Source organism: Lipotes vexillifer, unplaced genomic scaffold (assembly GCF_000442215.2).
Source record: "Lipotes vexillifer unplaced genomic scaffold, Lipotes_vexillifer_v1.1 scaffold1067, whole genome shotgun sequence".
NCBI lineage: Eukaryota > Metazoa > Chordata > Mammalia > Artiodactyla > Lipotidae > Lipotes > Lipotes vexillifer.
In genome coordinates this window covers 1,512,493-1,524,498 of record NW_006775205.1, presented here as the reverse complement: position 1 = coordinate 1,524,498, position 12,006 = coordinate 1,512,493, and the positions used below count along the sequence as shown (strand labels likewise).

The window sequence follows — 12,006 nt, the reverse complement described above, 5'->3', positions numbered from 1 at the left end:
TAAATGAATTGTCCAGTGTCACACACGGCTGGCAAGTGGCAGAGTCTCTAACTCCAAGGTCAGTGAGAAAGAAGTGCAGGGATGCCAGAAATTCAGAAAGTTTTCTTTTCTGGCCCAGGTAACTACCCTTTCCCCTTCCACTTCCTTCTTCTTACTGCCAAAACATAGACATTCAGGACTGTGCAAGCTGGAAAAAAAGAAAAAGGAGGTTTCCATTCTCCTAAGAACTGATTTCAGGAGAAGGTTATTAATACAAGATATCCTCGGCCGTGACCGTGGCCTCTTCTATCTTGGTCTTAATCTCCGGGAGGGGAATCTGACTGATGGCCACCACAACCAAGTTAGTGGCGTGGGCTGAGGCGCTGGCCACGCAGATCCAGAACGACTCTTCATACTCTTCCTCCACCACCACAAAGCGGAAGAGTTTCTCCTGGAAGTTGGCGATTCGTTCTGTCAGGTCGTGAAATTTTACCGCGGCCATGAAGCTGGCGATGGCCAAGGCCACGACTCCGCCTGAAACCCAGAAAGGACACCCTCATGCACAGCTCTCTTCCTTGCAATTCAACCACTAGATGTGAGGTGGCTTTTCTGTGGCACAGGCAACAAACTTGCGGTGTAAAACACGCTTAGGGCAACACAAATCTTAAAATGCTTTTAAAAGCAGCAGATAATCCACCGTGTGAGGGGCGAGAGGTGTGGGAATAAGCTTCCTATCAGATCTACTTTGAGTCTCAACCCCGCCACTTATTCCCTTACCCAGGGCGGGGCAGGGTGTGTGTGTGCACATTTGGATAAGCTCAGTCTCTAAGTATTTCAGCCTGTGTATGTAGACCTTGAGGCTTCTGAGGGAAGAGACAAGAGCATCTTACTGGGCAGATTGGGGGAACAGAACGGAGGGCTAGACTGTTCTCTCCTCCTCAGTTATCCTCTTTCCAAGCTTAATGATAAGAGGAGATAAGAGAAGGAGGAAAGGAAAGGAGAGAGGAGAAAACGGGAAGGATTCCAAACTTCATGTCCTTCCCTACCTATTGCTTCAGACTTTGACCCTCCGGGTTCCCTCTGTTTCTCTTTCTCCATCTTTCTCTCTCTCTTTCTCTCTACTTTTCTCCTGCCCTGATTTTAATTAATATTTAAAAAACACATTTATTATGCCCTTTGTTTAGATCATTACTTCTTATTGAAGAAAATTTGGACGCCAGAGAAAATCACAAAGATGAAAAGACAAATATGCTTTTTTCCTAAAAGCCAAATATAAACACTTTGAACATTTTAGTATATTTCTTTACATTTCCATCTCTTTAACAAAATTAGTATTAGGGTACCCTTACTGCTTTACACTTGATTTTCTTCCCTTACCTGAATGTTTTTGCATGTTGTTAAATATTCTGTTAAAGCACCACTTTAAGCTGTGTATGACGTTTTATACTAGCGACACACCTAATTATTTTAAGTTTAATTAAGTGTGACCTAATTTCTGGATATCTAGATTGCTTCTAATTTTTTGATATTATAAAGTGCTGCAGGAAACTCCTTTTAATGTACATCTTTTGTGCTCTTTTCCTGTTATTTCCTTAGCATAAATTAATGTTTGGAATTGTTTAATCAAAGGATACTCGTATTTTTATGCCTTTTGAGAGTAAAGTTTTGTCAAATTGCGTTTTTAAAAATTCTCTTGTCAATAGAGCTTGAGAGTACTGTCTCTCTGAGGAAGGGAATTGACAGAGATAAGCATTTATTTCAAAAGCAGGATTGAGCACTTTCTACATGCCAACCACTGTGAGCATTCAGGCAGAGATAAGCAAGTCTATATGGGAGTGAGCCACGTTTATAAGAAATTCTACAGGATGGCCACAGTCTGCAAACATAGGCAAATACATAATAATTGATTTACTGACATTACATTCTAATGCATGATATAACAACATTACTTGTTTCTATACTTTATGGTCATCCTGTATAAAGTAAAAGGTAGTGAGGGGTTATTGCCATCAGGATACCTTGACCATTTGACCTGGGTTTTCTGAAATCATTCTTGGGATTTTGTTACTTTCATTACAGGTGATTTTTTCAGTGCCGAACTCAATGTGAATTAATTTCTGTATATCAGATACTCTCCCAAATCAACACGCACACACGCGCACACACACACACACACACACACACACACACATACACTCACACACATCTTTTGTCTTGGTTTTTGTCTTGAAAATAGGTCACAGTGGTCATAGATGATTAAAGAAAGGACAAAAGGCTTAGACTCAGTTATACCTGGGCTGGAATCCTGCCTCTGTTACTCATCATCGTGTGACTTGGGTGCATCGTTTAACTTCTCTGAGCTTCAGGTTCTTCACCTGTAAATCTGGGTCTAATAATACCGCCTCATAGAGAGGTTGTGAGGTTTACACGAAATAAGGCATGTAAGCCCCCCAGGTCCCTTCTCTTCTGTCCTTTGTGAGGTTCCTTCAGAATCACAGCAGCAGTCCCACGTCCTCGCTCATCCCATGGTCCCCTCTTCTTCACCCACAGCTCTCTGTCTTCTCTCTTCTCTCATCCCGACCTCTGTTCACTGCCCTAAGTCCTCAGCCACTCATGCACGCTCATACTTCAGTTCCTTATGCTGACAGAGATTCTTCAACTTTTAGTAAAAAGGATATTCCTGCCCATCAAGGAAGTAACAGACCCAGGGAAGTGAAGGCTGAGGTGGGGCATTTTAATTCCTTCATGCCTTCTGCCCACCTACTTGGAACTCAGCCTCCTGAGGGCATGGACAGGAATCTGTCTCCCCAGGGGTCTTCCTTACCTGCGAGAACGTTCCATAGACAGATGCCCCCGGGGCCGTTGACTGCCCGGTACGGAACCTGGATCATGTTGAGAATGGCAAAGCCCATGCTGACCAGAGCCAGCGCCAAGGCCAGGAAGAGGAGAAACAGAATTGTCACGTGGAGGCCTGCATTGAGCTCCTTCACCAGGTGTGGGAAGACTGGGGAGAGAAGACACAGCCAAGATGTCAGCCTCAGAGCTTGGCTCCAGTTCGTACGTCCCAGGCTTGCTTACCGTGAAGGCTTTAGCAGAGGGGAGTGAGGGCAAGGCAGCAAGTGCTGGGTTTTCAAAAAGCAGGAGACTTCCTGAGATGAATTCATGGCCCCCAGATTTACCACTTATCAGTTGGCCAACAATCTTCGCTTCCTTGGGTGGCTGCAAAATCAGAATGTGCCCCAGCTGGGCATTTAAGTTGAATCGGCCTCGCAGCTCTGGGATCTGGTGTGAGCTAATCCATACAAGCTCCAGATGGTGTCGCTTTAGCAAAGGAGGCTGGCAAGAGAGTCAGTCAATGAAGGCTGGTCGATCACAGAGCTTTCATCTGGGTCACAGAGTAGCCTTCATTAAATCAGAAAGGTAGAAGCGGTCTCAGGTATATCATGAAGAGTATAGAGGGGTGTAGCAAAGTGAAGCCTAGATCCGGCATCCAAAGTTCCAGGTTCAGATCCCAGCTTTGCTGATTTGCCACAATTATAAAATATTTAGGATCATCTAAACCCTACTTCTGCTACCCATCTTACAATATTGAGGGGGTCAAGTGAAGGGCATAGGAATAATCATAGTCCCCACTTTGTGGGCACTAATGCAAAGCTAGGAGCATCATTTTGGATTCCCCATAATGATTCAGTAAGATAGACATTAATTCCCTGTGTATGATGGGCATGTAATTCTCATGTTGCACTTTATTAGAATATTAATTTGCCATATTAATGTGGCAGGATAATTTAGTGAAATATTAATTTGGATTTGTCTTCTCTATATTTCTCTCTATGTGAAGATTAAATAATATATCATAGTAGCGTGTTTAAATATTGTCTAGGAAAGAGTTCGTTCTCAAGATGGACAACTGTGGTTGTTGCTGTTATTTTACCCTCTGACTTGGGAAAAGTCATGTGACTTCTCAAGCCTCAGTTTCCTCATCAGTATAATGTGGATAGTAATAGTTGCATAGGAGTTGAGTGTAATCAACATTTACCGAGCACAGTCAGGGGCCAAGCCCTTTACGTCTGTTATCTCATCCAATCCTTGTGACAAGGATATGAACTAGATTTTATTATAAACGCCCTTGCCCACAGTCTTGGAGACGCTAAGTTCCTTGTCTTTGGGCAAGGTGATCCTGAACTCTATCTAGGACCAAAGTCCTATATATCACATGGTGTATAGAGTTTAGAGTCACTGATTTCAGTTATTGTAAATGAATGATTTAAAATGATGAAAGCTAAAAAACTCCTGGGCAAACCCCTTCCTCTGCAACTACTCCAAAGTTTCTACTGAATACCTCCTGGTCAAATCTGGGTCCATCTTGTAAATTCCAACCTCCCTGCTTAATTACTTGATACAACTGACCAACCCGTCTTTGGCCCCAGTTGGGAGCCAGGACTCAAAGCTTTCCAGGTTCCACTCATTCCCTGACCCCATCCCGCTCTGGCTCCTTTGCTGGCTTACCTGCCCATTTTTATTCATGGAAGGCTGGTGTCTCCCAAGCCCGAGAACAAGAATTTTTGTACTTCTTCCTTTGAAGTGTCCTTTCCACTCAGAAGTGTCCAGACACTCCACAGTTATGTCTTCAGTTCTGATCTAGCTTTCTTTCCAGTTCTGTATTTCCATGTATATTTATCTCTGTGTGGTTATCTCATCAGCATCAGAAACTTTACCCCAGAAAATGAACTCCTTCCCGCAGGATTTTTTCTGTAGGACTTCTCTCTTCCATTTCCTGCCCTTACATTTCAGTGTCCTTTAGATTTTTTTTTTTTCATTGCAAACTCGCAGCACTTTTTCATTCCAAACATGGTAGCTTATGACTGATTACCTAATTGTTTCATAATCCTTTCTTGCCATGCAGCCCTTAGGACACATGACCAGCATAATAATCCTCACCAAACACTTAAAATAGAAAATCATCACCTGTGTGATTGGGAAAGATCAAAAGGTTTGCTAATACACCATGTTAATGAAGGTGTAGGCAAGGAGGCAGTTGTTAAAACTTGTAGGGATATTAATCCATACAATGTCCTTAGAGAGCAATTTGGCAACATCTATCACAGCAATTTCATTTCTAGGAAAAGCACTCCCAAGTGTGCTCAAAGCTGTATATATCAGATATTCATTACAGCAGCAAAAGATTGGAGAAAAAACCAAAACATGAGTCAATAGGAGATTGATTTAATAAATTAAAGCACGATCACACAAAGCAACTTATAAAAAGAGTGAATCATATCCATATAATGATATGAACCCATCTCCAGGTGTGATTTAATAAAAAAATCGAGAAATAACCATATTATGATGATGGGGCGAGGGGATTTGGGGCATATGGAGTGATATGGAGAGGGATGGTGAAAGAATACCCAATCCTTAGCTTCAGCAGTAGGAAATGTATTGACTATATTAAAAAAAAACAAATCTTTACTGGCAAAGGGCTGAATCTCATTCAGCCTCCACAATCATGGGCCATACTCCAAGGCTCTAGATCTCCCAGTTAATTGAGATTTTATTATTTTTTACATATGTCATTATTTAGAAATTCAAATCTTTCCTCACGCGTTTTCATACATCAGTTCCTTCTATTAATAATTTCTTTAAGGGGTGACTCTACTTTTGCTCTTGTCACACAAGTGCCATCCCAGAAGACCTGTTGCCTGCTTGCCTTTCATATTTGTACCCAGTTTCCAAAAGTTTGAGACACGTCTGACTTAAGGATTACATTTAAGTTTCCAGCTTGAAATCCATGACCATAAGAGCATATGATCCATGGTGACAAGTGACAATAGCTACACATATTGAGCGCAGACTGTGTGCCAGCACATATACACTTTCTCTCTTTCACTGCTCACGGCAACCTTCTCTCACGCCTACAGATGCGTAAGTTAGAGTCTTAGAAATGAGAAGTTAAATAGCTTAGTCAGTTCACCCAGCCAGGAAGTGCTGGCTTCAGGATTTTGCCGCAGGACCTATTGCCGGAAAATCAGATAACTTGGATAAGCAAAGATTTAAAAGTTTAATCCTAGTACAACTGGAGGTCTAGAGGTCTTATTTTGAATTTGAATAAATATTCTTATGGTGTACGTATTAAAGCTAACTCCTCTGAATCCCAGAAGTGATTAATCATCCTGTCAGCAACTCAAATTAGATAACGATCTAATTATTAAGTAATTTGTTTGCTCCCTACTCCAGAGAAGTCCAGCAGTCCCTTTTGCCCCAGCAAGGCAAAAATTAATTTTAAAAAAGAAATAATTGATAAATTGGATTTCACTAAAATGAAAAAATTCTGCCCTGTGAAAGACAATGTCAAAAAAATGACAACACAGCCACTGCAATGGGAGAAAAGAGTTGCAAAAGACACATCTGAGAAAGGACTGTTATCTAAAATGGACAATGGTAAGAAAAGCCTGAGATTTGAAGTCAGATCCAGGTCTGGCTGTTGATGGAATGCTTGGGGGTGGGAGATGAGGGGGGAACCAGTGAATTAAAAATTATCAAGCACATACTATGTATCAAGCACCACATCAGGTGCTTTTACAGAAATTATTTCATTTATTGATTTCTCTGATCCCCAATTTCCTCATCAGTAAAATGGGCATAAATAAAATCTCTCCTCTAGCGCAGAGTGGGTTGAAGGAAATGAACAAAGAGGTGACAGCTTGAGACATTAATGTGTTTCTGCCCAGTGCTCATTTACTGCCTTTCTCTTTCCCAGATGGAAAGCTTCTGGAGGGCAGACACTCCTCTGTTTAGTTTATCCCTGTTTTCCTAAAAGCGCCAGGCCCATAAATACAGTACAGCTGAGTATGTGAACACTGCTAAATTAGCGTTTGTCCCTTTCTTTCCCCAGCCGCTCAAACTGCTAGCTTGATTTGTTTTTATTTCAGAAAGTCTGGGTATAAAAAAGCATCTTAATTATGATTATGCTGTATAGTTCTCTGCTTTTCTCCATGATTGGTTTGGAAATTGACTCTCCTGGGTGATTCTAGGGGAGACCCCTATGAAGGTGCGAATTGAGGCTGTTTGTCCACGAGACCCAATCAAACTTTCCTACTCCAGTTTACAAAGCACTTTCATACCCCCCTTCTCCGCTGATCTGGGCCCTGGGAGCAGGGATTTTTTTTTTTTTCTTTCTTTCTTCGGAACAACAGTGACAGTAGCAGGAAAATCCTGATTCCAACTTGGGGTTTGGGGGCTCTGATACACCCCATAGCTGCCTCACACAAGTAGGTCGTACTGGCTCTAGGAGCTGTACATCTAAAGGCAGAGAGACTCACCTCTGAGGCTAGAGAATGTGGTAACAGACGCGGTATCCCTGGGTGGCATTGGTGTAAAACCAGCCAAAGCCAGGAGGAACCTGGCCCCAGCTCCCGGTGCAAGTTTTCAAAAAGAATCACATCATGGTTATACACCCTCCTCTGGGACCCCACCCAGGGCAGCCAGAAATAAAACTTTCCTGAGTATTATCCTGCTCAGAACTAATATTAAAAAGTCCTTTATGATTCTTACACAGTTCTGATGTTTCAGAGAGCAGACCACGTTAGATGAACCCAGGGGGCTTTTTCCCATAGTCACCCCTCTGAGAAGGAAGAGGGAGGAGGGAAAGGAACATGTACTGAGTGCCTCCAGTGGACAAACAGTAAGTGCTCATTTGCTTAGCTTATGGCTTCCAGGGCTAGAGGTAGTTTGCATTTCTGTGAGCTGGGATGGCAGGGGTTTAATTAGCATCACAGTGGAAGGGCCCAGTCTTGTCTTGCCCTCCTTTGGCCTCCTCCTTTCGCAAAGCCTGTCTCTGCTTCAGCTGCTTCTCCAGAAACAGTGCTTGTGCTTGATGACCTCCTTAATTATCCTAGGCCCACCATCTGCCACTTCACACCCTCTGTTAGGGGCTGCATTCTGTACCCAGCCTCAAAAACTGTGTTGAAGTCCTAAATGCCATCATCTCAGGATACGACCTTATTGGGAAATAGGGTCTTTACAGAAGTAATCAAGTGGAAATGAGGTCATTAGGGTGAGCCCTATTCCAGTAAGACTAGTGTCCTTATAAAAAAGGGGAAATTTGGACACAGAGACAGTCATGCACAGAAGGAAGACCATGTGAAGAGACTTAGGAAGAATGCCATGTGTAGAGTGGAGTAATGTTGCCACAAGCCAAGGAATGTCTGGGGCTACCAGAAACTGGAAGAGGCAAGGAAGACTCCTTCTCCTAGAGGTTTCAGAGGGAGAACGGCCCTGTCAACAACCTGATTTTGGATTTCTAACCTCTAGAACGGTGATAGAATATATTTCTGTTATTTAAGCCACCCCATTTGTGGTACTTTTTATGGCAGCCCTAGGGAACTAACACACCCTCCCAAATGACCCCTCAGTCGTTTCTGACAGGAGCCATCCACCTGCATCCTCCCGTCCTGGAGAATTCCCATCCATCCACCACCTCCCCTACATCCAAAATTTGCTGAATTCCGGGAGAAGAGTAAAGACTATTAGGGTAACACGCCGCCTTGGGAAAGTTGCCAGTCACAGATTCCTGAGGGAACAACACACACACAGTGGAGGGTGGGAACTTTAGGGTAAGGCCGACCAGCGTTGGGGACTGGCTCTGGCACTCAAGGCTCTGTGACCCTGATCAAGTTGCTTAACCTCTCTGAGCCTCATTCTTCTATCTGGCAGGTTTGTGGAAGATTAGTATAGCATAGGTCACATGTCTGGCATCTTGTACATGAACATTCAGTATAAATGAGTTTAAAAGTACTTTATTGATATTCATTCAACCAATGTTTTTGAATGTGTGCCAGGCACTGTTCCAGGGGCTTGGGATCATCAATGGACAAGATCCTTGCCCTAATGGCACTATATACCAAAGGGGTGGAGACATAATAAATAATAAACATAACAGATAAATAAATGATCTAGTGTGTAAGAAGGTGGTTATGATGGTAACGTGGTATATCATGCTATATAATTACATAATTATATGGGTTATTTTTATTATGTTCCCTGAGCACTGGCTTGCTTATTAAAGTCTCTGGAGTATTGCTGCTATTGAATCTATTGCTCCCTTGTTCAAGCTTTGGAACTTCCTTCGTGAGGTTTGTTAATTTCAATTCCCTAAAACTTACACAGTACTATATATAAAGTAATCAACAAGGACCTACTGTATAGCACAGGGAACTTTACTCAATACTCTGTTATAACCTATATGGGAAAAGAATCTGAAAAAGATATTTGTATATGTATAACTGAATCACTTTGCTGTATACCTGAAACTAACACAACATTGGAAATCAACTATACTCCAGTATAAAATAAAAATTAAAAAAAACCCTATTATCTACAATTATTTTAAAAATTGTGTCATTTCCCCCTTTGTGTGTGTGTATTTGTGGTGCTTTTTTTTTTTTACTTAAGTAATTTATTTTTGGCTGTCTTGGGTCTTCGTTTCTGTGCGCGGGCTTTCTCTAGTTGCGGCGAGCGGGAGCCACTCCTCATTGCGGTGCGTGGGCCTCTCACTGTCGAGGCCTCTCTTGTTGCGGAGCACAGGCTCCAGATGCGCACGCTCAGTAGTTGTGGCTCACGGGCCTAGTTGCTCTGCGGCATGTGGGATCCTCCCAGACCAGGGCTCGAACCTCTGTCCCCTGCACTGGCAGGCAGATTCTCAACCACTGCACCACCAGGGAAGCCCAATGTATTTGTGGTTTTGAAACAACCTCAAACTTCAGAAAAATTGCAAGAATGGTACAAAGAAATTTTTTTTTTCCTTCTGAACCATTTGAGGGTAAATTGCCCCTCCAACCCTGAGCACTTCAGGGTCAATTTCCTCAAAAAGGACCTTGTCTTTCACAACCACGATACCACTATCAAAATCAGTAGGTTAATACTGGCATATGACTGCTGTTTAATCCTGACACCCCATTCAAGTTCCACCAATTGTCCCAGTGACAGCCTTTATAGTAAACTGACCCAGCTCAGAACCAAGTACTGCATACAGCTGTCATCATCCCCTTTTAGCATGTCCTATTTCTTTGTTTTATTTTTTTGTTTATTTCTTTAAGTGTGTTTTCAGCTTTTTATGTTATGTTTTTAACAGAGCTTTTCAATATCCCTGGTCCAATTTAATTTCTGGGTAAATATAAATATTCCCAGCGATATTTTTTCTTGCTATACGTAACAAATATATATATCCTTCATGTATATAAATGATATCAATTTGTATCATTATATTTGTCAATGGTTCCAGCTCTCTGTCTTTATACGTTTAATAAGATACCCTGGTCAGGATTCTAAAAACTACAGTTATGAAATATAGAAATCATATAATGAATAAATCCCTTATCCCCTTGCATCTGCATTATGTTGATTAATTATGATTTTGTAGCATACTGTTCTCACCAGCAATCTAATTGTATGAGTCTAAAGATGTGCAGAATATTGCCTTCTTTGTTTCGGTTTTTTCTTCCCAGAAGATCCTTCATAAGCTGGTCTTGGATTCCTGCTCTATCTACCTGCTGAGCAGCTCTGCTGTGACGCTGGATGGCCGCCCGCCTACGTCAGTACCTGCTCACGTTCGTGGACAGCAGCCTTGCCCGAGGTCTCCTTGCCAGGAAACATCCGGGTTGGGCTTTGAACCCAGGTAGTCTGATTCCAGAGCCCAGGCGCACAGCCCTTTTGCTTTTTCACAGACTCTGAAGCTTTTATATAAATAGAAGTGGAAGGTTCATTTCAGCAGGTCGTCTACACCCGCAGGCCACACTGGCTGAGCATACGCAAGTCGTGTGACCCTGGGTCTAAAGTTTTCCGCTGGGCGACCTCAGGCAAGTTTTTAACCTCTCCAGGCCTCAGTGTAGTCCTCTGCAAACTGGGAATGTTAATAATTCCTTCTTTATAAATTTGTTATAAGGCTTAAAAGAGACAAACCATGTAAAGCACTTAGTAGAATGTCTGACACACGTAAGCACTCAATATTTTTAGTGATTATTCATAGAGGTAAACTACAAAGATATACAAATCCCTATTTCTAATGTTTCTATAAGCCTCCACAGAAATAAAAGGTCTCTTCTGGGTGCTGAACAAGAGTACGTCCTTGGCTTACTGTGGATTAAGTCATTATGCCTTAGACTGTAGTGGCACTTGAATTTCGCATTTAGATACAAGCATCCTTACGAATATTTAAAAATAAGTGTTCTAAAGGAGGTTACGTGCCCCCCAGTATACTCACTCGTGAATTGGGACTGGCGGCCCCCAAGCCCGCATTGCCGCACCTTACAACCGCGGAAGAGTCCGTAGTAAATGTCCCCAATGAATTGGACCAGCTCTGGATCTGTGGCATTGACAAGATCAACTCCAGTCTGACAAAGGATTTTCCCACTCAGCCAGTGGGGCACCGCCAGGGCAACGATGATCAGGATAAAGGAGGAGAGGCTGAGTAAAGATGCCAGCCCATACCACGTCTTTTTGAACCATCCAGGCATCCTGGTGGGTGCAGGTCATGCCCCAGGTGTCTGAGCAACAGCGGGGGTCCTTGACATCTTCCAGACACTCGGCAATCCCCTGCTCTAGGGTCAGCTCTTCCAAACACAGTGTTTCAAGATTTCAGGTCCATCTCCTGGCCCTCCCTCAGCGCCTGCCTCCACAGCCCATGTTTACTACAACTGCATTGGAAGTCTCTACAGAGACGTCTTCACCTGACTGGAGTGTACAGGAGTGTGTTACCGAAGGAAGTAACCCTATATCCCCCACTAGACTAAGGTTTCAGCAGAGGGCTTAATTGCTCCTCGTTTCAAGTATTTGAATAACCCTGGTGTGGACCTCTTAATGACAAGGAAGTTATTAGCAGGCATAACCAGGTAGATCTGACTATTAAGAGATGCTAACCAGTCTCAAAAAATGCATACGGTAGAAGGAAAACAAAAATGGAATGATTAGCACTTGAACATTGCCAACAATGCACCGTATCAAATGTTGATCTCTTTGATGCATGCCCTG

General features: G+C 42.7%; 1 protein-coding gene across 1 annotated transcript; it reads right to left on the bottom strand.

Annotated features, from left to right (window-relative positions):
- Positions 1-234: 234 nt before the first annotated feature.
- On the bottom strand, positions 235-11,594 carry CLRN2 (clarin 2). Its single transcript, XM_007449820.1, has 3 exons — positions 11,240-11,594; positions 2,804-2,983; positions 235-513 (listed from the first exon to the last, which is right to left on the bottom strand). Exons 1-3 carry the CDS (start codon positions 11,490-11,492, stop codon positions 248-250), a joined length of 699 nt encoding a protein of 232 aa, XP_007449882.1. The 5' UTR covers positions 11,493-11,594; the 3' UTR covers positions 235-247.
- Between the last annotated feature and the right edge of the window lie 412 nt (positions 11,595-12,006).

Excerpts from the sequence above, each read along its gene's own strand:
- CLRN2 (XM_007449820.1), bottom strand. The coding sequence starts at position 11,492 with ATGCCTGGATGGTTCAAAAAGACGTGGTATGGGCTGGCATCTTTACTC. Across the intron at positions 2,984-11,239 it reads CCGCCAGTCCCAATTCACGA|TCTTCCCACACCTGGTGAAG; the intron begins GTGAGTATACTG and ends TTCTCTCCCCAG. Across the intron at positions 514-2,803 it reads TCTATGGAACGTTCTCGCAG|GCGGAGTCGTGGCCTTGGCC; the intron begins GTAAGGAAGACC and ends TCTGGGTTTCAG.